Genomic DNA, 25,928 nt, shown 5'->3' with positions numbered 1-25,928 from the left:
TTTCTTTCTTTCTTTCTTTCTTTCTTTCTTTCTTTCTTTCTTTCTTCCTTTTCTTTCTTTCTTTCTTTCTTTCTTTCTTTCTTTCTTTCTTTCTTTCTTTCTTTCTTTCTTTCTTTCTTCTTTCTTTTTTTCTTTCTTTCTTGGGGTATAAAACACATACCCATATAACAAAGTGGGCAAAGTGCTTTAATTTAAAATGTACAGCTGGATGGATTTTTATAAATGTTTAAACCCTTGTGACCAAGACATCATTCAAGATCTGGAACCCTTTCAACATCCTCTAAGTTTTGCTCATGTTTCCCCAAACCACACACTCCACAGAGTCACTGCTCTTCTGGCTTCTGTTGTAGTCAAATAAGCAGTTTGGCTTGTTCTGAACCTTCATTTCAATTGAATTCTATAGCATATATAGTACTCTTTCGTATCTGGCTTCTTCCACTCAACATGATGTCTGTTCTCCTTGTTTATCTATGTTGTGTATGTGGGGAACTCGTTCTTTTTTACTGCTGTTCTGAACTATGCTAAGTGGGTATTTACCACAATTTATTTACCTATTCTCCAGACTTGACTTTTCTAACTGAAACCCATGTAACACATTCTCATGGAATATATGGGATGATCTATCAAAATAAAGAGTGGTTCTCTATTTAAGAGACTCCAGGATGCTTATGAATGTCAGACTGAACCATGTGACATTGCCAATATTCAACTGTGTTGGACCAGCAAAAGTGGAAATGTCATATGGTTCAACCTAATAGCTAATCAATTTAGCTGTGCTAGACCATTTAATTTTCTCTTAAGGAGAAATGGTAGGTGACAGACACTGTTATCACAGCTGTGAATATGCTTCTAAGAATCAATAGGTAAAATTATGATAGCTTGCAAACCTTTGGACTACATGCCTTGGGTTTTGAGAAACAAAGTTAAAATGCAGAGCGTTGAGTTCCTTGTTTGCTGTTACACCTCTCTTGTCCAGTAGGATGTGTGGACAGAGATGGGCTAGCAAGAGGGCAGCTCTCAATAACTTCCTGAATGGATGCATATAGGCAGGGTGTAACCAAATAACAGTTAAAATTAGAGATTGGCTCTTCCATCAACAATGAGGTGCCTTTGGAAAAGTCTCTTCATCTTTCTGAGTCTCATTTTGCTCAGCTCTAAAATGGAGAGAGGGTCACAAGTGAACGTTATCGAGCTCCCTCCCTGGTGTAATGATCTATTTTCAAAAAGGCATCTCCCTAACATTTGGAGAGTGATCCTTGGGGTACAGTTACATTCCTCAAATGCCCATCAGTGCGGCTTTATGAGAGGATCCTGGGCAGACTGTTGGGATCTGATGTAGGGTTACTATTTTGTCAGGATGTCCTTGGCCTCTTAGTTGCTTTGGGTTCCAGGTAAAAGGGTATAATGGTATGTGAAAAGAATCTACCAGCTTCAGTATACTTGGACCTCAGCTCTGTCACTTCTGTCTGCTCTCCTTTCTGTTTCTTGGACATATTCTTGCCCCGGGATGCTGGAAACCAATTCTGTTTCCTAAATGTAACAATGTAGAAGTGTTACATTGTTGCTTGCCAGTTCACATATAACGGATGACCTCGTTTCTGTTGACACCGGCAAGGAGAGAAACTGTAAAAATGACAACTCCCTTCTCAGGGCCTATCAGAAAAAGCCTCATTTCTTCATAACTGGGCATATGGCAGCCCTTAACCTCCCCCCTACTCTGTGTGTTAGCCTTAGGGGGATCCTATTAGGAGAGTAGGAATATCCTATCATTTGTCTTTGGAATTATCTGCCTGAGGAATCTCTTTGACGTTCTGTGAGGTTTTTGTCTTTCACCTCTATGTTATTTTATTTCACAGAACAACACCCACATGCTTCTCTGGAAAAATGATGGTTGTTCAATTTGAAATGATTATATAAACAGATGCCCGAACTTCTCAGTCCATTTAAACGTTTTCGGAGGCCGTGCGGGCATATTAAAAAGATCTTTTAAGCCACCCATGAGTCATCTTAGCCCTAAAAAAAAAACCAGTTTTGCAGCATTGGACTATTGTGCCTGGATCCAATTGCCTGTGTGTATCTCAAAATATTTGCCCCATTTTTTAAAGTTAAAAAGCAGAGGATTGCAGGGAAAATGCAATTTGAGTGCCAGGTTTCAAATTTCATTTTTCTTTATGAAAAGTCTAGTACATGTTCCCTTGAAACAGTACCCAGGAAAATAGCTCGCATTTATTGACTCAGACACTGTGCTAAGATCTTTCCACTTATTGATTCATTTAATCCTTATAACAACCCAGTGAGATAACTATTATGGGCCCATTTCTCAGATGATGAAACTGAGACACAGAGAAGTTAAATAACTTGCTCAAGGTCTGGAATTCTCATCAGCAATGAGATTTTGAGTTCAAAACTCAAGAGCAGGAAGAGAGTTTAGAAGTTCTAAATTCTCTCCATGTATTAATTCATTTTATCTTTATAATACTGTGAGATAAATCTCTGAACTAGCCCTATTTTTATTTCTGTGTATTAAAAAAGGAGAATCCAAAGAATGGAATGCTGGCTATCATGGAGACAAGAAAAATCAGCTTTAGAGGATAGAAACATTAAGAGGAAGGTAAAAAAAAATGGGGGAGGTAATTTTAAATTTTGGTGTAATTTCAGGATTCAGAAAAGTTATGGAAGGACTTTTTTTAAAGAAAGTGTTGGGTTGCCTAGAGAGGCTCTTTCAGAGGCCGTGGATAACCTGCTGCTGAGGCCTTGTGGGTTGCTGTTTTCCATTAGATTGTTACTGCTCTAAGGCCAGGGTCAGCAACCAAGGGAAGGAATGAGGCAATGAGACTTCACATTCTGTTTCTGTCCCATGTGTTATCTGGATGTGTTCTTGACACTGGGGCCTCAATTAGTCACCTATAAAATGGGGATAAACTCACAGATTTGTTGTAAGAGTTCTAAAAGGTAGTGCCTACCGGGACATGGAACTGACACTTTCTATGTGTCTACTCAGTGGATAGCCATTATTATCACCATCTCTTCAAGGACCTGAAGAGTGCCTCTTCACCCAGTAACTCTTTATTAAATTAGCCAGCTTCTGTTTAGTAAGCACCTATGAAGTTCCAACCACCATGCTACGTGGTTTTCATGCCTTGTCACCTTAACCCATCACTATTCAAAATGTGGTCCTGGGACCAGCAGCATGAGCATTACCCAGGTCCATGAAAAATGCCAAATCTCAGACTCTACCACCAATCTAATTAATTAGGCTCTGCATTTTTTAAAAAGATTTTTTAAAATTTATTTATTTAGAGAGAGAATGCGCCCGAGCAGGGGGAGGGGCAGAGGGAAAGGGAGAGAGAGACTCTCAAGCACACACCATGCTGAGAGTGGGCTGGAGCCTGATGGGGACACCATCCCAGGCCCTGCATTTTTAACAAGATCCCTAGATGGTTTGCATGAGTGTTAAAGTTTGAGGAGTGTTGGTCTAATTCTCATAACTATCCCATAAGTTAATAATGATAATCTACATTTCCCAGATGAGGTAAGGGAAGGTCAGAGGTAAAGCAACTTGTTTTAAACTGCATAGTCCTGGAATTTGCACTCCAATCTGTCAGGTTTCCAAGTCCCACTATGCCACCTGCCACCTCAATCCAATGCCAACCCCTAATGTTAGCTGGGAAGTCCAGGAGGAGGCCGCTGTTTCACGGCAGTCTTGGTGGGATGGGACCATGCCAACTGCAAGGAGTCGGGGCTGGACTTAAGCTCCTGGGGTCAGTCACAGGTTGCATGACTATTCTCTCTGTCTGCCTCCTTCCCCATTTTGCCCATTTTCCCTTGTTCCCCAAGTCCTCGCCTCACCTGGAAGCCAGATGGTTTCTGTTTCCCTCCTTAGGGTCCAGTTAGCTCTCCCTCTGTCCAAGGCAAATCCTCCTCCCTGGCACTTGCTTTCTTCCCTTCTATTCCCATCCAAGCCAAGAGCCTCCCCCAGCTCAGTCCCAGGAATGAACATCGTCCCATGACCTTGGCAGCTTTAGACGGCAGCTGAAACATTGGATTGAACCCTGTGGGTCTCTCCAGCTCAGGGATCATGGGAACTTCTTTAAAAATTGGGGGCTGGGGTTTGAGGGTTGTCTGAATCCTTTGAAAATATATCTTTCTGTCTATGAAACAAAAGAGGACGTGAATGCAAATCCATGTGCCATGTCTTCTCCCCTCCATACACTCTTGTCTTTAGTATATAACTAGTCCCAACAGACCACAGCTGGACATTCAGGAATGAAGTTGGTTGAGAGAATCGCCAAAGGCGTTGATTCAAACTGTCATAAAGCTTTGCGCTTCAAGCAGATCACTTAGTCTGTGTTTAAGGTACTCTGTTTTTGAAATTTCCTTCTCTGGTGCTGATGGGAGTTTGCACTAAGACTCAACAAGCCAATTTTCTCCTCTCCTCGTACTGATTCCCTCCCACACTGTCTCTCTGCTTGAGCTTTCCCAGGAATCAATGACTAGGACCATGCTGGCAAGTCCAAATTCAAAGTAATTAGAGGTTCATCAATGACAACTAAGTATGGATGAATCTACACTGAATCATAGTCCCCTATGGACTTTCATTGTGTTTTTGTGTACTTGTTCCCACAATTTTATTTTTGCAAGAACAGTACAAATTTTAAGCATGATCACAAAATTATTCTTCCTAAGAAAAGTTTTTTTTAATTTAATTTTATTATGTTATGTTAGTCACCATACATTACATCATTAGTTTTTGATGTAGTGTTCCATGATTCATTGTTTGCGTATAACACCCAGTGCTCCATTCAGTACATGCCCTCTTTAATACCCATCAGCAGGCTAACCCATCCCCCCACCCCCTCCCCTCTAAAACCCTCAGTTTGTTTCTCAGAGTCCATAGTCTCTCATGGTTCCCTAAGAAAAGTTTTTTAAAAAATGTGAGTTTTGTAACTATTCCAATTCAGTTGAATTTGGTAATTTTCCAGTAAGCAGACAACAGATGGAAGAGTTACATCCTCTGAGTTGCTTGGAGTACAAAAGTTAACACAGTGTCCTAAACATGAGGCAAATACAGAAGATTAGAACTGAGGACCGGGCGGTGTTGAAACAGGAAGAAAACTTGTGGCATCCATTCAGACCCTCAACTCTATTGTTGAGGAATCTGAGGCACCAGAGCCTTGTCCAGGGTCACGCAGCCAACCATGGCAGATCAGGGACCAGGACCTGGGATCCTGACACCAAATCTGTTACTGCTGCATTGGACTCTTCCCATGGACCAAACTTGGGGGGGATGTTTGAATTTCTTTGACGTCTTTCATACTACCTTAAAAATTCACACAAACTCTGCATTTTATAGCACACTTCACCTAGGTTTCCTGTGATTTAAAAATAATATACACGAACTTAGTGGTTCCCCACAACTCTTGGAATAAAATGGATGCTCCTAGGGTTATCTCAGTCTTCCCATAGCTCCTGGAACACTGCCATGGATCCTGATTTCAGCAGCTTTTCAAGTTGCCTCATGTGATTTCCAGTAAAGCTACTAATGTGCCTCTACTGTTCTCTCTAATCCCTGGTTATTAATTAGGTCCATTTGGCTTGGCCGGTACTCAGATCTGATGACCATGTGGAATAGATCTGAATGTTGAATTTTGGCAACTCTGCCATTTTTCTTCAGGTCAGTCTCCTCCATCCGGCAGGGGGTTCCAGGGTTTCAGATGTGCTGTGTAGCTGCACACTGGAGGTGGGCTTTCTCTAATCTCTGGGGAGCGGGAACACTAAGGAGAATTCTGTAGACAACCACTATCTACCCCTGGGCCTTTGTACATGCTGTTCCTCCACACTGTAATTCTTTCACCTGCTTCTTTGCTATGTAAGTATCCTACTCATTCTTCCCAAAGTGCCAGATGTCACTATCTTCATCAGGCTCCCTCTATTCCCGTCGCTTCAAATGAACCTCCTCTTCCTGTGTCCCTAAAACATATTATTGGACCTCTTTCTTTTTTGAAAGTTGTTTGTCTCTCATTCCTGCTAGGTTTTAAGCTCTTTGAAGATGTGACTGTCATTTTTGTATCTCTGCAGGGCTTGTTAAGACTTCTATTTAGTAGCTGTTTAATCAGTCTTGGTTGATTTGAATTGAGTCAGGAAAAAGCATAACCAGGTGAGGAACAAGAGAGGATTCATTTTGCCTTTCTTCTCAAGAGTCTTGGGAAAGTACCCATGTTGTTTTTGTGTTACATTAGCAAGCATAAAAGTTCAGCTCTTTATATTTCTTTCTCCACATGGGTTTTTCTTTCATGTAAGCTCACTCTGAGAGCTAAAGTTGAAGATATGCTGCAGTCCCAAGCAGAAAGACTGAAGAGCTCTGTCAGGAGGACATGTTACAGAAAATTCTTTTCCAAAGTAACCTTTGCCTATCTTCTCTCCCTGAGGGCTAGCATGACAGCTTCATGTCCCTAGCACTTTGATTCTAGAGGAGGGTCCAGAACCTACTTGGTCCTGGCCACAGGGATGAAGGGGGAGGAGCGGCGGGGCCCTATCCTTCATGTTTTGACAGAGAGCAGACAATGTGATGGACAGGACTAATCTTAGATATTCACCTCATATCTGGAGAGAAATAGTCTGACAGCATTCCGAATTTCGTCGTGAGGTGGAAGTCCTGCAAATAATCTCCATTTGCCAGGGAAGGTTAACTGTGGAACCATTCATGTCCAAGTCTCAATGGCTTAACATAATAAAGTATTCTTTCTGCCATCTGTCACAAGTGAATGTGGATCCTTGGATATGGGTGTGGAGGGGAGGAATGTTTTGCTCTGTGCAGCCATTTCAGCACCTGGGATCCTATCAATGGCCCCATCATACTGAAGGGCCTCTAAACCTTTTTCTGAGTCCTCTACATTTGGCTGGCAGATGTGCACACACAGAGTATCATGCATGTGCTAGAAATGGCATCCATCCACCCACATGGCATTGGCTAGATCCTACTTGTGGTCCCAACTAACTACAAGGGATGGTGGGAAATGTTGTCTGGTTGTGGCCCTAGGAAGAAGAGGGAATGGGTTTATTGATTAACTAGTTGTCACATGAACTTGTTGGATTTATTGTTGTTATTATTGTTTGCTTTTTAAGCTTTGATATCAGTTATTACATTAATCATAATTGGAAAGGTTGAAGGAAGGAGAGAAATAGATTTGCCATCCCTACAAAGCCTTCCCTGAGTCTTCCTCACTCTTGCCTTCTGACTCTGGTATGTACCAGCCCTGAACACCAGGAATATGCTAGAGAGGCCTCCCCTATGGTATCTACCTCATTCCATTCTAATGGTGTATGACCTGTAGGACCACCTCCTTGAAGGGCTGCCTGTTCGTGTTTATAACTCCCACCACACTGCATCTTGCATACTGTGGACAATCACTGAACATATATGGAATTTATAAATGATTGTATCTTCAACTCCCTGACCTCATTCTAACACAACACAACACTGGCTGAGTTTTACACACATCAGGAGTCTGAAGACCCATGTGTCCCCACAGCAACAATAATCTAACATCCAGGTTAGAACTAGAGAACTAAATGACAATAAATAACTGTAATAGGTAATACCAAATTATTTATCGGTATATAATTACATATATTCTCTAAAACTATCATATGAATGTCTTTCTCATCTGAATTGGAAAAAGCATGAAAAACATGACTTGAAATTTAATTCCACTACTGATAAACTTTGCGTATGTGTTTGGATTAGGCGGATGGAACCAACAGATTTCACCTGTTTGTCTGGGAGACCGAGAGTCAGCAGGACGTGGAGCACATGGTCCACTGCACTCTCTGCTATGGTAAGCCCAGACAGCGTTTCTGATCAGACTGATGTCTTTACAACAGGATGAATTCACCGGTGGCCACAGGCCAGATCTGCCCTGCAGATGTGTATTTACTTGAATATGTGCAGAGTCTTAGAATCTGGGAATTCTTATGAAGTCCGGATTTCCAGTTTTTCTTAGGAATCGTCTTGAGAATCACAGACACTGTATTCCTTTGTGGCCACAGTCAGCCCAAACTGAGCTGTGCCTGACCTCTTTTGATATGAGTGCCCCACAGTCCCTTCCATCCCTATTGTCTTATCCCTGGTCCGCTCTGCTTATTTACCTGTCCTGCCAGTCTCCTGTAGATGGCTGGGCTTGTGTTCCTTACTTAGTGGCCCCTTAGTGTGCAAGGCAGACCCCTGAACTAAGAGTCCAGAATCCTGGGTTCTCAGCCTGGATCTGCTACTGACCGCCAGTGGGATATTGGCAAGTCATTCAATGTCTCTGTGTCTCTGGCTTCCATCACTATACCTGCACTCATATTAATCTGTGCCAGAGAGAACTTTGTGCTGAAGCCCATGCATGCCCAAGTGTGTAGAGCTCTCATCCACACCCATGGCACCCGGGGCCAGAGTGAGTCCTTTAGGTGAAATTGAAAGGGGATTTAATCATTCCCTCTAGTCGATCCACACTTAGACTTAACACTGCCATAAGAGATTTGGCCCTGAGAACTTGGTCAAGTCAAATACAGTGGCAGCCGTTTGTAGAGTATGTTACAGTTGATGAGCTGCTTTCACACCCATCGAATCATTTGACACATGGTCTCTCTGGGTTTTGGTCCCTTCTGTAGAAGCATAAGCCTAGCTGGTATTTATTGAGCTTGAGCTCTTACTACACACTGGGCATTGTTCTGAGCACTTACATATATTAACTCATTTTTTATTTAAACCTCACAAACAACCTCATAAGGTATGTACTGTTATTATTATCATTATCTCCATCTGACAGATGAGGAAACAGGCATGGGGAAGGCTGAATAATTTGCCCAAGGTCACACACCCAATAAGAGAGCCAGGACTGAACCAGGCAGGTGTCTGTGAACCTAGAGATTAGAAAGCCGTGGCCTAGGGGTTAAAAACACTAAACGTAGGATTAGATTGTCTGAATTCATTTTTCTGAAAAATGGGCATGATTACTTACATTGCCCATCAGCTTACCTTGTTAACACAATGCAGGTAGCGCTCAGCAGCGTCTATTCTTACCGAGAGTCTGGAAATGTGTTTGCATGGAAAGGAAAGGGATCCGTGGTAACCCCAACCTCTCCTGGTACTTCCTTCCCAGACAAGTGCAGACCAGACCCAGAGTGTGAGCAGAGCGCGCCAGGACCCCTGGCAGGGGACATGGACGTGGTATTCGTGGTGGACAGCTCCTATGGCGTTGGTGCTGATGTGTACCGCACTGCCCTGAGTCTAGTGGATGGCATGCTCGACGACCTGGAGGTGGCTGCGCAGCCTAGCGTGTCCCTCCGTGGGGCGCGTGCTGCCCTGGTGATGTACACAACTCCAGGCTTCTGGCCCGGTGCAGGGCGCCCCCCTGTGCTGGAGGGCTTCCACCTGACCTCCTACGGCCAAAAGATACAGATGCGGAGGTACCTCCGTGAGGCTTCTGGCCGCCCTCTGCAGGGAGCTCCCGCCCTGGGACACGCCCTGGAGTGGACTCTGGAGAAGGTGCTCCTGGCAGCCCCTCTGCCCAGGCAGGTGCGGGTCCTCTTCGCTATCGTGGCCAGTGAGACCAGCAGCTGGGACCAGGAGAAGCTAAGGACTCTGTCCCTGGAGGCCAAGTGCAAGGGCATCACTCTGTTTGTGCTGGCCTTGGGCCCAGGTGTGGGTACCCATGAGCTGGCTGAGCTGGAGGGTGTGGCCAGCCTCCCCACCGAGCAGCACCTGCTACGTCTGGAGGGAATCTCAGGCCAGGAAGTAGCCTATGCCCAGGGATTCACGAGGGCCTTCCTGAACCTTCTAAAAAGTAAGCACTGGGGATGCCCTGGGTGAGGTGGGGAGAGGAACTCACTAGAGCCTGGTATTTGGGCGAGTAGGGACCCACTGTACCTTCACACTTGCTGAGTGTGTCCTCTGGGGAGTGTCCAGAAAGCACCTTCACTCAATTTGCTAAAAACCATGAGCTATCATTGCCCTGACACTATGCCAAACCTAGCGCTGCTTTCTTATCTGGAACCTCTCGTTTGGTGGCTGGGAGGCCTCAGGTTTCTTCTACTTAACCTCTTGATTTTGTCCTTTACCAAAATGAGAATTACAGTCTCTTCCTTATTTGTGAAGCCTACATTCAAATATACGTGTGGACGGACTTTGAAAGCACCAGTGTTGAACAAATATAAGGAATAGTTATTGTTATTCCTATATCCAGGAATATGGATTACAGAATCCAGGGGCATATAACAGTGCTTCTTAAATTTTAACGTAGACATGTACCTTTCAGGGATCTTGTTAAAATGTGCATTCTGATTCCTTATCTTTGTAGGAGGTGGAGGAGAGCATTCTAATAGATGGCTGGTGGCTTAGTGACTCTGAGAAGCAGGCTGAGGGAATCACTTTTCTAGTCTGTTTCAATTTCATTTTACTTAACTTTTAAATATTTTATTGTGTTAGGTTTAATTTTTTGTTTTGGTATACTCTTTTATGTTCTGATTTTATTTTATATAATTTATGTGATAGGATGAATTTCACGTTTTTATTTTGTTTGGTTTTTATTTTATTTTCTTTGCTTTTATTTTGGTGTTTGTTTTATGCCTTACTTGAATTTATATATATATATATATTTTTTCATTTCATGTCAGTGGATTTTTTTGGTCTTTATGTTTTGTTTGAGTTTATTTTTATTTTTTTTGTTTATTTTGTTTTATTGTGTATTTTATTTTATGCTTTGACTTTTTGTCTTTTAAATTTTATGTCTTAATGGATAATATTTTGTTTTTATGCTTTATTTTATTGTATTTTATTTTATTTTTAAGTTTTACATTACTTTATGCGTGCTTTGACTTGATTTAATTTTTTAATTTTATTTTTAGGTGGAATAAACCAGTACCCATCCCCTGAGCTCATTGGAAAATGTGGGGGCCCAAACCGAGGGGACACTCTGCTGCAACCATTTAGGCTTGTCAGGAGGTAGGCTGAAGGCGGAGCTGAGGTTGTCCCTCAGCTCTGTCCCCTGCAGAAGACTCTCTCCCTAAAGAAAGGTCACAGGTGATGCCAAGTCCTTGACCTGACCCAAACCATTGGGGCTAGGATGCTCCTCTGTTTGACAACTCTGATATGGGTTTTTTGTTTTTTTTTAATGTTAAGAGTAATATAGGGCCAATATAACAAATTTAAAGGGCACATCAGTATATAAAAGCAAAGAAATAACAATTTCTCATTCTACTACATCCTCCGAAGCCTTTAATCCCATGTCCCAGAGGCAAAATTAATAACGCCAACCATATTGTTCTGATGTGTGTGCAAACATCTCTGCAAACCTAAGAAACTAGCCAATTTGACACCAAAGTCATCAGGAAATGCTCAAACCTGGTTTTTTGAGCCCAGCCGTATCAGTTGGGGACTGAACCTCCCAGTTTTTGTGGTTCAGTTTTGCAATTTGAGACGGAATTGTTTCTACACAGGTTGCCCAAGCTCCAATTTGGCCAATCTGGCTTTGCGGGTGATCTGGAAGCACTTGGAGGGACAGACATTTTGCTAGAGGAGAATAGAAAAGCCACAGTGAAATCTGTAACTTGGCAAGAAGCACTTGAAAATTATGAAAAGAATGGACATGGTGCTGAAGGAAATGGACAAGAAAGGCCTGCAAGACGAAAACAAACTGGAAAAGAAAGAAATTCAGGCACTGCCTACGGTAAAAACCAAACTATTTCTTGCTCCTTAGGTTGTCTTCATTAAAAAAAAAAAAAAATCCCTGTGCACTGTGTTAGCATGCAAATTTTGGCTTTTTAGACACTTTCAGATGCACAAATTCATGTACGTAACTAAAGACATTAATTTAAGAAAACATACGAAAGCTGACTTAGGTCTGACTATAAAACTAGAACTGAACAGCAGTTATTTCAGGGAGTATTATTATGGAGACAAACCCTGTGAAGGGTTTACTTCATTGCCCAGAAGCAATGATCTATTGCAGAAGTGGCGAACAGAACGTACTCCTGACCTTGAAGGAAAGTAGAAGGTTCCTTCATCCCTGTATGAGTGGCTACATATACACTGACCAAGTTTAAGGAACATTTTGGATCCATCTAAAACAAGCGTAGCATCGATTTGATTACGGCAGGTGGTAATGCAAATGCTATGTTACCTCTTACATGGAATGAGCCAATTAAGCAAAACAGTAAACATATCTTTTCCATAGCTGAAAGAGGTTTCTCGTGAGTGGTGGGGGTCAGTCCTGCTTAGATTAAATGAGAGATAATTGCCCAGAAGTTTTGAATGTGACTAGATGGTTCTCCAGGGGCTCAGTTTTCTGATCTGTGAAGTGGGGATTATGTGAATACCTACCTCATAGGATTATGTTAAGAATAAAACTGGATAATTCGTGTGTTTGCCACATAGAAGGATACAGTACAAGTTAGCAGTTAAGATGTCAATGATATGTCCTACCTCTTAGATTCCAAAGCAAACAAATACATGTCCAAAGGGAAATAACAAAACCAGACAGACCTAGGAATTGGTGCTCCTGGCACGGGCAGCTAAACGTTAAGCATAGAACACCCGATCTTGCTAGTTCTTGTTTTTCTACTGTGTACTATCCTCAGGTAATCTTACCAAGGCAGTGATTTTCAGTCTTGGCTGTAAATTAGAATCGCCTGAGAATCTAAACATTCTCAATGCTTAGACCTCACCGCAGACCCATTCAGTCAGAATCTCTGTGTGTGGAACTTACCCAGGGAGTCCACTGGGCAACCAAGTGTGAGAACTACTGTTCTAAGGCACCCTTGCCTACAAACTCAAGGTGAAGGAGATGGAGGAGAGATTACTGGTTATCTCATCCGGTCCTATTCACAGCCAAACACTGAGGCCGGAAGTTCCCCCCAGTGTCCTGCAGTCTGTAACTTGGCTCTGGCCAGTTCCCCTCCTGTTGCATTCCAAGGGCACTCTAAACCTTTGCCACCTCCTCAAGCTCCTTCCCCCATGTCTCTTTCTCTAGCAGATGCCCTTATTTTATTTTATTATTTTATTTTTTGTTTTCAAAAGAAATAAAGGTAGCCACGTGCAACCTCCTGAGACCTCCTAGATGGCTGGTTGCACGCCCTTGCCTCCAGCCCTCCGCTCAGGGAAAAGAGCCAGCCCTTGTCTTCAAGTGTGTTGCGAACTGTCGAGAAAGACCAAAGGGCTCTTTCAGACCTGACTTGAGCTCCTTGGGACTTTCCCCACTACCTTCCTCTCCAAACCCCCTCCTCTCTTGGCTTCAGAAACAGCATTCTTATCTTGATCTTCCACTTCTGACCAGTTCATTCTTGTGGGCTCCTCTTTCCAGGTCCATCCTCACAGAGGGATCTGGGTTTTATGGAATCTGATGTTGATACAATGCCTACATATAAGCCTTTCTTTAAGAAAAAGAAAACAAAGATATTAAAATTAAGGACAAAGTGAGTATTTCTTTAGAAGAGGCTTATGCAAGTGAGGGGTGCAGAAGCTTAGGCTTCATTAATTTCAGAGCAAACCCGCCATGCTTTTCCCCAGGGCCTGTGGTCAGCCCCCCCTGAATGCTCTGTGCACACACTGGAGGCAGCTTTCCTGCCAGGACTTCGGCTCTCCCCCCTGGACTGATGACTCCAAATCCATATCTTCTACCTTCACTGTGTTGAACTGCAGACCAATGTATTCACCTACCCTTCAGATTGCGCGATGGCACATGCCCTCAGTCATCTCAAACAAACTCAGTTACATGAGCTCCACTCATCTTTACCATTCAAACCTTCTCCTCCTCTATTCCTTTACTGGAATGCACCACCATCGGCCCAAGAATGGAAAGGCAAAACCCAAACATCACGCTGGTCATTCTCCTCTCCTCGCCTCCCCCCTCCAGCTGGTGACCAGATCTTGGTGTGACTTCCTTCTCAGCATCCCTCAGGTCCATCCCCCTTTCCCACATCTTTTTTCCAGCACCTTGGCTTTCACTTCAAGGGTAACTGCGGAGCTCTCTGTTTGATCTCATCTCTTCCAATTTGTCCCATTTCCAATTCCTGTCTGAGCACCAAATTATTTTTTTCTAGCTTGCCTGCACATATGGCCATGTCATTTCTCTTCTTCTATAGTTCCCCATCGTTTAGAAGATAGTGTCCCCATGCCTGGGTAAGGCACACAGGCCTCTGCAATCGGACCCCAGCCATGGTCTTCTGGGGCCTCACTGACCGCCACTCTCCTGCAGGTGCCTTTTGCACTATTTGCCCCTCATGCCCCGTTATTTATTCCCTGTCACCATGGAGGTGCTCACCTTCACCTGACTGTCTGCCTCCTCTCCCTGGTATCCACCTGGACTACCTCTACTCACCTTTCACTATTCAAGTTTCACCTCTACTTAGAGTCCATTCTGGCCCCAGGGAGTGTTAAATTTTCATGGCCTCCTTTGTGCCCCTCCATCTTCAGCCACATTCTGCCATAACACTGGCAATCTTTTATTGTACTTGTGATGAATTAAGTGACTGTCCTTTCTTTTCACAGAACCAGGCTGATCTTGGTATATTTTCAATTCTAGTGTTCTCTCCAAAGCACACAGATCTATTTTTTTGTTTTTGTTTTTGTTTTTCCTCCAGGACTACACTATAGGACATATATGCCAGGAGACAGACCCATTCCTATCCAACACTCATCTTTCCTCCTTTTCTTTCCTTTATTCCTAGATTTCATGGACCTGTTTGAGTAACACCGCTGTAGGATCTTTCTAAGAGGGCAAAAGTTAATATTCATAGTAAAAATAATGGAAATGTGAAATTGGAAGCTAGCAATAATTGCTTGGGTGAACATTTATTGGCCCCCAATGCCATATCCTACTGATAAAATAAAACTGAAGACTCAGAGGCTCCCTGAGTGTTAGGTTATAAAGAATACCTCAGAGATCTAAAGCATCAGGATTGACTTACCTATAGTTGCACTGACCACTCACTAGCCACATTGGCTATTTAAATAATTTTTTTTTAATCTTATTTTATTATGTTAGTCACCATACAATACATCATTAGTTTTTGATGTAGTGATCCATGATTCATTGTTTTCGTATAACACCCAGTGCTCCATGCAGTACGTGCCCTCCTTAATACCCATCACCAGGCTAACCCATCCCCCCACCCCCTCCCCTCTAAAACCCTCAGTTTGTTTCTCAGAGTCTATAGTCTCTCATGGTTCATCTCTCCCTCCAACTTCCCCCCTTCATTTTTCCCTTCCTTCTCCTAATGTCCTCCATGCTATTCCTTATGTTCCACAAATAAGTGAAACCGTATGATAATTGACTTTCTCTGCTTGACTTATTTCACTTAGCATAATCTCCTCCAGTTCCATCCATGTTGATGTAAAAGTTGGGTATTCATCCTTTCTGATGGCTCAGTAATATTCCATTGTATATATGGACCACATCTTCTTTATCCATTCATCTGTTGAAGGGCATTTCAGCTCTTTCCACAGTTTGGTTATTGCGGACATTGCTGCTATGAACATTGTGATGCATATGGCCCTTCTTTTCACTACATCTGTGTCTTTGGGGTAAATACCCAGGAGTGCAATTGCTGGGTCATAGGGTAGCTCTATTTTTAATTTTTTGAGGCACCTCCACACTGTTTTCCAAAGTGGCTGTACCAACTTGCATTCCTACCAAAAGTGTAAGAGGGTTCCCCTTTCTCCATAACCCCTCCAACATTTGTTATTTCTTGCCTTGTCAATTTTTGCCATTCTAACTGGTGTAAGGTGGTATCTCAATGTGGTTTTGATTTGAATTTCCCTGATGGCTAATAAAACAAACAAACAAAAATCAGTTCTTTAGTTGCAATAGCCACATTTCAAATGCTTAGTAGACACTGGGCATTTATTTTTTATTTATTTTTTTAAAGACTTAAAAAAATGTAAATTCAATTTAACATATAGTGTATTAATAGTTTCAGAGGTAGAATTTAGTGATTCATCAGTTGCATATAACACCCAGTGCTCCTTCCATCAAGTGCCCTCCTTAATGCCCATCGCCTAATTATCCCATCCCCTCACCTAACTCCCCTCCAGCAACCCTCAGTTTGTTTCCTATAGTTAAGAGTCTTTTATGGTTTTTCTCCCTCTCTGTTTCATCTTATTTTTCCTTCCCTTCCCCTATGTTCATCTGTTTTGTTTCTTAAATTCCACATATGAGTAGAATCATATAATATTTGTCTTTCTCTGACTGACTTATTTTGCTTAGCATAATACCCTCTAGTTCCATCCACATTGTTGTGAATTGCAAGATTTCATTCTTTTTGATGGCTGAGTAATATTCTATTATATATATTATATGTAATTACATTATATATACATATATTATGCATATAATATATGTAATGTATATGTATATATTATTCCATTATATATATTCATATATATTATATATTATACATATCACATATGTATTCCACATCTTCCTTATCTATTCATCTATCGATGTACATCTGGGCTCTTTCCAAAATTTGGCTATTGTGGGCATTGCTGCTATAAACATTGGGGTGCATCTGCCCCTTTGAATCACTCTGTTTGTATCCTTTAGCTAAATACCTAATAGTGCAAATTCTGGATCATAGGGTAGCTCTATTTTTAACTTTTTGAGGAACCTCCATACTGTTTTCCAGAGTGGCTACACCAGCTTGCATTCCCACCAACAGTGCAAGAGGGTTCCCCTTTTTCCACATCCTCACCAACACCTGTTGTTTCCGGTTTTGTTAATTTTAGCCACTCTGACTGGTGTGAAGTGATATCTTATTGTAGTTTTGATTTGCATTTCCCTGATGATGAGTGATGTTGAGCATCTTTTCATGTGTCTGTTGGTCATCTGTATGTCTTCCTTGGAGAAATGTCTATTCATGTGTTCTGTCCATTTCTTAACTGGATTATTTATTTTTGGGGTGTTGAGTTTGATAAGTTTTTTGTAGATTTTGGATACTAACCATTTATTGGATATGTCATTTGCAAACAAATATCCCATTCTGTAGGTTGCCATTTAGTTTTGTTGATGTTTCCTTTGCTGGGCAGAAGGTTTTTTTATTTTGATGAAGTCCCAATAATTTATTTCAGCTTTGTGAATGATCTATTTAAACAAGTCCTTGGCTGTCCGTTTAAATTAGTTTGTAATGGTAGAGGGTGCCAGCTGATTGCTGAGCCCAAATCTATTTATTGAATCTATAGAACACAGCCAAAAATTCACATTTGGAGTACTTTCCTACTGACTCTGACAAGTTTTTGAGAAGCATTTGCTTTGGTTTCTTCTCCTGGACAATTTCCATGACCAACTGTTTACCTCACTAAGGGTGTATCTCATTCCCTTGGGCCCAGCACATCTGGCCACTCCTTCAAGAAAACTGGTCTGTGCTGATTATACCAATTGAGGTGTCTTCCAAGGAACAGACAATGAATTTTAGCCTCTCACTTTTTGAAGACATTATCGTCTTTATTTGGTCATGCTTAGAAGGCCCAGGGGAAAACTATCTGGAGGATGCCATTATTCTATGCTGCATGGCTGCCAACCTAAGACAAGCCTATTTTTCTGTAATATCAAATGTACCCAAGGAAATCTGTTCTCCCTGGAAGGCAGAAGTTACATACACAGGGTAATTAACGTCTGATTTAAAATTCAGGGCATCTCAGATCTTGCTCTGTTGTAACTTGTTAATTATAAATACTATTTTTCATTTTTCAGGAACAACATGTTTTTCTTATAATAGATAAATCTTAACTTCTTGGGCAAGTGTCAGGGTATAGTACCTATTAAATAAGTTGGATATTTTGCTAGGTCCGTAGAAGGCTGGATGGGTTTGGGATTAAGCAAGGGATTGATATGGTTTGAAAAAAGAGGGAAATGGGCATAATAGGCAAGTGAGGAGTTCTTGGTATCAGAAAGCTTCATTCATGCATTCATTCACTCATTTGTACATTATCTAGTGTATCTTCCATATGGTGGGTACTGTGCAAAATAATAGCGGTACTTGTATTGCACTTTTCATGTATGTTCTGTGCCATCTTATGACAAATTTGTGACGTGGGTTTTTTCATTGCTTTTATGGTTGAAGAAATTGGGGCTCAGAGAGGATAAGTTCAGGATAAGCTCAGGCTCACACAGCCAGTTGGTGGTGAGGTTGGGATTCATTCCCAAACTGTGTTTCCAAACCATCATTCCTTTGCTGTCATGCTCATGCAGGAAATTCATCTCTCCCTGCCTTTGTTTTGCTGTAGGTCCTTGTTCCATGGATCCAATGGCAGGGAAGTGCCAGGATTACACCCTGAAATGGTACTACAACAAGGAGAAGCAGGCCTGCCAACAGTTCTGGTACGGCAGCTGTGGGGGCAACACTAACTGGTTCGAAACCAAGGAAGAGTGTGAGGCGCGGTGTGTCCCAACACCCCTGTAGGGCAGAACCTCATTATGGCTTCTTCTGTTTTCATAGCCGAAGAAAACGATTTTACTTTTCCTGAGACAGTGCCATACAGCTCATCAGTTATGTAGCTCACTCTACAATCTCATAGGTCGGATTCCTAACCTCTGAATTTTTTCCTACCAGTGAGGACTTGGGCCAGGTGATTTGTGACTTGAGAAGGACTGCATTCTAGTAGCTAAAAGAGTAACTGAGACTTTCCTGCAAGTTTGTAAAGGACTTAGAACTGAATGAAAAATAAACTTAACTTGACCTATAACATTACTTAAAATTGTTTTCGGCTCTGTAGCAAAAGAAAACTCAGCATCAGCAGTGATTAGAACCTAATTTGAAAATGAGTTGAAACTTGAATTGTTGTGTATCCCTAGAGAACATGGAAGTGTTAGTCAAAGTGGGGGGTCTGGAAATTTTTAATGTGATATTTAATCCTTGCCACCCAGCGTAAAAATAAAGGTATTTTGGTTAAACCACTTGATGTGAAACTGTGTGTGATACCTGCATTATATTCTGTATTATATTTTGTGACATAGCAGTTGATGGAGAGGAAGCAGTGAGTTTGCCATGGGACCGATCCTTTGTCATCAATTACAATGACTCTTGTTCTTTGAAACTTGGTGACTCAATAATTAAACCTGATGTCATCAATGCACATATGAAATGAAGGGTCTAGGTTCACCCTGGATGAAGAATTTTTCCATAAAGATAGTGAGGAAATTATGGTTTTTGTGAGATCTTCCTCTGGCTTCATGGCTCTATTCCCAGGACTCTAACTTGGGCCCAGCCTCAGGGCGGAAGTGGGCACTGCATGGACTTCTAGAGCTCTGGATATTGAGGGTCCCTGGTGGGGGGCCTCAGGGGGATAATGTATTAATCAGCTTGGGCTCCATAGCAAAATACCACAGGCTGGGTGGTTTAAACATCAGAAACTTATTTCTCACAATTCTGGAAGTCTAAGATAGACTGGAAGTCTAAGATCAAGGTGTGGCCAATTTGGTTCCTGGTGATAGCTTCCTTCCTGGGTTGAAGAAAGCTGCCTTCTCACTCTGTCCTCAAATAGCCTTTCCTCTATGGAGAGAGAGGAGGGAGGAAGGAAGGGAGAGAGAGAGAGAAAGAGAGAAGAGGAGAGAAAGAGAGGGAGGAAGGGTTTTCTAGTGTCTCTTCTTTACAAGGACACTAATTCCATAGGATTAGGACCCTACCCTTATGACCTCATTTAACCTTAAGTACCTCCTAAAGGCTGTATCTCCAAATACAGTCACACTGGGGATTAGGGCTTCAGCATATGAATTTTGGGATGACACAGACATTCAGTGCATAATGGATCACAAGCAGCTGGTGGTTGCCTCCAGGGACCCAGAGTGGCGCTTGCTCTCTGGCAATTCCTGGTTCAATAACAAAAGCTATCATTTCTAGAATCCTATTTGTTCCTCCTTTCAGCCCAGTGACAAAGGAGATGGGATGGGAACCAGCTTTATATAAAATAATCATAGAAACATTAAAATTTTTGTTTAATTTTTGTAGCAATTATTTTTATCTGATCACAAAAGGGTAACTATGTGTTCATGGTAACAAATTTGTAAAACAGAAATGCACATGGAATAAATAAAGATCAGTTATAATCTTTACTCCCAAAGGTAATCATTTTGGTATAATCCAGGAATGACTGGAATACTATCTTTTTTTTTTTTTTTTTCCTTCCTTAACATACTACATGGTACCTGCTTTTGGCTAAAGCATGTTCATGATGGGAATGAAATGGCACATGCTCCATCTTGCTTGAGAGAGCTGTTCATCATGCAGGTGTGCATATGCATTTCTTTTAGGCATACCCTCACCTGCGGTATGCAGGTAAGAGTTGAGTGTATCTATCCTGAGAAGGGTATGTGAGTTGAGCTGTGATCTGTTTTCCACTTCTTATTCCCACCCTGTCCTTCCAGCATCTAGAAGGTGAAAACCCAAAGGCAACGATTCAATAAAGGAGGAATGTTGGGAGGAAACTTTCAGGTGTTGGTTGTTCTCATTCTTGCAACGCTTATAAGGTCCACCTGCAGTTCTCCCAGCATTTACAAGATGGTGGTATAACCCTTCCATGGAGCTCCTCTGACCCTAGCAGAAAGTTCACTTGAAAAGCCGAGGTGGAGAGACAATCTTACCAAGGATCTGAAACCATGATATCATGCAGTTTATAAGGTGCTTTCCGACATTATTTCATGTATTTACCTACTCCCACCACGAAATCTTGGATGTTGGTATTGTTCTGATTTTTCCTGTTGTTCTTCCCATTCTCAGAAAAGTGAAGTGTCTTGACCAGGCACTTAACAGAAACTGGCTTTGAATTCCTTTTGATCCCAAGAACAGTGCTCCTTAGGCTCTACTCCACTGTTCCAAAGCATTAGATGCCACCAGAGAATTCTGAAGGTCAGAGTTGCGGGGGTTAGGGGTGGTGGGGCAAGGAGTATGGACTGAGACAGAAGAGAGAAATTTCCTGCTCCACATAAAGGAGCTTGACTTTGCTGTCTGCCTCAGATGCTCCCCACCAACCCCTGGGGGTTCTGGTCTGGCCCAAGTCTGGGAGAGGAAGCAGCAGGAATGGACTGAAAGAAAAGTTGAACTATGGTGCAGGGAGTCTTAATGACTGCCTTGGCGAACCCCACAGGGAACTCTGGAGCTCTGGAGCTAAAGGGCTTGCCAGATTGCCCCAGGGTGTGTGGAACTGGCTGGGCCTGTATCTCCTGCCTCCATTGGCAATTGGAAGTGGGCTGCCCCAGGAAGGGCATGCTCATGGTGAGGCAGCTCTGAAGGGGTCCAGCTGAAGGCTGTCTGCCAACAGCACGCCTAGCAGCTGGGGCAACTAGTCCTCTGCTAAGGGGGGGTTCTGGGGAGTGCATCTCCATCACAGTCCCTTTATGGGGACTGTCCTTTTGCATTCTGTTTCCACACCTCCAAAGCCTTCCAAATCCAACAGGACTCACTCAGAAGCATTAGTGCATCATTCAAGGCCTCAGAGATCAGTCTCTAGCCTCATTGATGGTGACAGTTGTTCTGTCCCTCCAAGTTTTCACTTGAGCAATACTAAAATCATGTGTAGTTTCCTGGAAATTCCACACCCCATTCATCCATGGTGTTGCCTGTGGTGATACTTCTGTGGATAGTGCCCATTTAATTCATTTGTTTGAAAAGTATTTCATAGGCATCTACTATCTACCAGGGCCATTATCTGTATCAAAATCCAGCTCAGCTCTCAGTGCCTCTGGGAAAATTTACCCTTTTCAAAAAAGAATTAGTCATTACCTCCTACAGGCTGCTTTGTACACACTTCTTTTTTTTTTTTTCCCATCATATTTACACCATTTGCCCATTAGTCTCCTTAGACTGTGAGCCTTTTCACCTTGGAACTGCCTGCCCTGCAGAGGGCCAGACAGATTTTCTTTGGGTCCTGAATTTGTAACTCTCTGTTTTCAAAGACTATTAGATATGAACCACTTGCTCGACTCTTTCATTCCATACCTCTTGCTCTAGAAAAAGCCTCTGCTTTGTAGATGTTCTGCATTTGTTCCAGACATCAGGGCATCAATGCTCCATCAGCCAAGTGGAAAAAATTTCGTGTGTTTTTAATTTCTTCCCTGGATCTATTATCATCACTATGCATTGCTGTGGGGATATTGGTTTTTCTGATGAAGGAATTAAGATGTAGAAAGGTCAAGTGACATCAAATCTCATGCAATGAATCAGGTTGGTAGCCTAAAATTGGAATTAAAATGTGCTTGGAACTGATGTGGCATCTGCCTGATTCCCTCTGCAAAGTGGAGAGGTTTTAATCATTGTGTGGATTGATCGCTTTGTAGTTTTAAACATATAGTGGATTTCATTGATTCCAGAGAATCAGAGGGTTTAGGGTTGCTAGGCTCCAAACTTGGTTCCCAGCCATCTCTTAAAGTATAAAAATGAATCCAAGGATTTCTCCTGAGCTGTCCTGAGTAGGGCTCATGCTGACCAGGTACTTTCCCAGCCTTTCTCCTTTGCTACTTTTTTGCCATCTTGTGATCTCATGGTGGGTTATTCCTTTGGTTTTTGAAGAGTCCCCTTTCAATGCCGCTGGGGATTCACAGTTAGGATTATGGTGTTATGGGAAATACCAAGACTGGGGCACCTGAATTCAGCCCCTGATTCCCTCCGTGACTTCCCTGGTGACCTGTGCAACTCACTCCATTTTTCTGGGCCTTGGTGTTTTCCGGCTGAGGAGACTGAAAATGAGAGGCACATCTCTTGCTCCCTATAGTCTCTCTAAATTCTGCATGCAAACTAAATTGTTCTTCTTTAGCTCATCTCTTATCTTAGGCATCTAAAAGAAGCAAGCCTAACTGAGAACAAAAGAACCACCCAGTTGAGTCCAATACAAATTGCTAACCCATAGAATAATGAGCTAAATAAATGGTTGTTGTTTTAGAACACTAAGTTTTGGGGTGATTATAATTTGATGAAAGGTGGGGCTGAGCTGGCTCATGTGTCTATAGCCAGGCACCAGTCTACTGGTCAGTTGTTTGGCTTAGGGTCACTTCCTAATGATAAGAAAATTATATATTTGTATGCACCTAATAATGTAGCCTTAATATATATAAAACACCAATGCAGTTAGGCTAGAGAAAGCCTTTAGAAGCAGAAGAATTGGGGGGGGGGGGGGGAAGAAGAAGGGGGAGGGGGAGGAGGACACCTGGATTTCGTCTGGTCTCAGGAATTCAGCTGGATAGGGATCAAACCATTCTGAACACCTATAAACTCAACAGGAGATCGAAGAAAAGAATAGCAGCAACTCTCTGAACAGAAAAGCAACCACTTTCTGGAAGGTAGGACGTGCGGAGAAGTGAATCTGAGGCGATATTTGGGAGGATAGACGGCGGGGGAGGGGGCCTCCATCAGCCACCTACGGGCAAGTGATAGAGCCCCAGAGCACAAAATCGGACTTTTAGAAATCGGCTCTGCTGGGGGACGTGGCTCCAGTGGCTAAGCTGGGGGTGGAACCCTCGCAGGACAGTGTGTTCTCAGGACCTCGGGGTCACAGAAAGACTGGGGGTGCCTCAGTGCGGCAGAGCTCCCAGGTATCGGAGCGGGGAAGCCGGCTGCAGAGACGGAGCCGAGGTGCGGGCTCTCAGCTCGGGGTTGCCATAACCCGTGATCCGCAGCACATTCGGGCCACTGCTCCCCCAGCAGGGACCCAAAAAGTGGCAGATCCGGGGAGACTCCCCTTCCTCCCCCGGGAGGAGTGGCGCAGGAGTGCACCGCAGGGATGTGCTGGGTTTGGAGACTCCACATGGGGTCGTGTGCCAGAGATAGAAACGCTCGGTCACAGGCCGGGTGAGCACGGAGTGCGGCCGGAGACCAGGGAGACGGGAGTGACTGACTGCTTTTCTCTGGGGCTCACTGAGGAGTGGGGCCCCGAGTTCTCGGCTCCTCCAGGGGCGGAGATTGGGAGGCCGCCATTTTCACTCTCGTCCTCCAAAGCTGTACGGAAAGCTTGCAGGGAACTAAAGCTCCCGAGAGCAAACCAGAGCAGATTACTTAGCCTGGACCGGGCAAGGGCGGGGCAATTCTGCCTCCGGCAAAGACATTTGGGAACCACGGCAACAGGCCCCTCCCCCAGAAGATCAGCGAGAACAGCCAGCCAAGACCAAGTTTACCGATCAATGAGAACGGCAGAACTCCAGCACTAGGGGAATACTACACATAGAATTCATGGCTTTTTTACCATGATTCTTTAGTCTTTCAAAGTTAATTTTTTTTTAACTTTTTTTTTTTGAATTTTTCTTTTTCCCTTTTTCAACCAACATCTTATCAATCCCTTTTTTAAAAATCATTTTTATTTTTCATTTTTAGAGTCATATTCTATCCCTCCATAGTAGTTACCCTTATTTTTGGCATATATATATAAGTTGTTCTCACTTTAAAATTTTGAGATACAGTTTCTTCCAACAGATCAAAATATACCCTAAATCTCTAGTGTATGGCTTTGTTCTAGTCTCCTGCCTGATCACATTCTCTGCCTTTTTTTTTCTTTTTTTTTAAATCCTCTTCGTTCTTTTTTCAAACAACTTCTTATCAATTCCTTTTATAATTTTTTTTATAATTTTCATCTCTACAGTCATATTCCATCCCTTCATCGTATCAACCCTTATTTTTGTACATATGTAAGTTTTTCTTTCTTTAAAATTTTGGGAGGCACTTTCTTCTAACAGACCAAAATACACCGAAAATCTAGTGTGTGGCACTGATCTATGCACCAGCCCAATCATATTTGATCATATTCTGTTTTTTTTCTTTTGTTTTGTTCTGTTTTTGTTTGTTTTTATCTTTTCTTTTCTTTTTTCTTTTCCTTTTTTCTTTCTTTCCCTTTCTCTTCCCCTGGCTTCAGGTCTTTTCTGATTTGTTTAGAGTATATTTTCTGGGGACGTTGTTACCCTGTTAGCATTTTGTTCTCTCATTCATCTGTTTTCCTCTGGACAAAATGACAAGATGGAAAAAATCACCTCAACAAAGAGAACAAGAGGTAGTACTGACTGCCAGGGACCTACTCAATACGGACATTAATACAATGTCGGACCTAGAGTTCAGAGTCATGATTTTAAAGATACTAGCTGGGCTTGAAAAAAGCATGGAAGTTATTAGAGAAACCCTTTCTGGAGAAATGAAAGAACTAAAATCTAACCAAGTCGAAATCAAAAAGGCTATTAATGAGGTGCAATAAAAAATGGGGATGCTATCTGCTAGGATAAATGAAGCAGAAGGGAGAATCAGTGATATAGAAGACCAAATGATGGAAAATAAAGAAGCTGAGAAAAAGAGAGATAAACAACTACTGGATCAGAAAGGGAGAATTTGAGACATAAGTGAACCAGAAAGCAGAACAATATTAGAATAATTGGGATTGCAGAAGAAGAGGAAAGAGAGAGAGGGACAGAAGGCATATTGGAGCAAATTGTAGCAGAGAACTTCCCTAATTTGGGGAAGGAAACAGGCATCAAAATCCAGGAAGCACAGAGAACTCCTCTCAATCAATAAAAATAGGTCAACACCCCGACATCTAATAGTAAAACTTATGAGTCTCAGAGACAAAGAGAAAACCCTGAAAGCAGCTCGGGAGAAGAGATCTGTAACTTACAATGGTAGAAACATTAGATTGGCAACAGACCTATCCACAGAGACCTGGCAGGCCAGAAAGGACTGGCATGATATATCCAGAGCACTAAATGAGAAAAATATGCAGCCAAGAATACTATATCCAGCTAGGCTGTCATTGAAAATAGAAGGAGAGATAAAAAGCTTCCAGGACAAACAAAACCTAAAGGAATTTGCAAACACAAAACCAGCCCTACAAGAAATATTGAAAGGGGTCCTCTAAGCAAAGAGAGAGCCTAAAAGTAACATAGGCCAGAAAGGAACACAGACAATATACAGTAACAGTCACCTTA

The 25,928-nt window shown here is 42.4% G+C and overlaps 1 protein-coding gene across 1 annotated transcript in view; it reads left to right on the top strand.

Annotated features, from left to right (window-relative positions):
- LOC116635239 (collagen alpha-4(VI) chain-like) overlaps nucleotides 1–19,126 on the top strand; it is a 94,667-nt gene extending 75,541 nt beyond the window's left edge. The window contains exons 33-38 of the mRNA XM_032409170.1: nucleotides 7,748–7,838; nucleotides 9,147–9,830; nucleotides 10,891–10,987; nucleotides 11,482–11,711; nucleotides 18,266–18,409; nucleotides 18,996–19,126. Of these exons, the coding sequence (XP_032265061.1) occupies nucleotides 7,748–7,838; nucleotides 9,147–9,830; nucleotides 10,891–10,987; nucleotides 11,482–11,711; nucleotides 18,266–18,409; nucleotides 18,996–19,126 (1,377 nt within the window). The remainder of the gene's footprint in view (nucleotides 1–7,747; nucleotides 7,839–9,146; nucleotides 9,831–10,890; nucleotides 10,988–11,481; nucleotides 11,712–18,265; nucleotides 18,410–18,995) is intronic.
- The last annotated feature ends 6,802 nt before the right edge of the window (nucleotides 19,127–25,928 follow it).

Source organism: Phoca vitulina, unplaced genomic scaffold, assembly GCF_004348235.1.
Source record: "Phoca vitulina isolate PV1807 unplaced genomic scaffold, GSC_HSeal_1.0 scaffold10, whole genome shotgun sequence".
NCBI classification, from domain to species: Eukaryota; Metazoa; Chordata; class Mammalia; order Carnivora; family Phocidae; genus Phoca; species Phoca vitulina.
The sequence above is the reverse complement of the archived record's forward strand: the minus strand, read 5'-3'. Positions and strand labels throughout refer to the sequence as shown.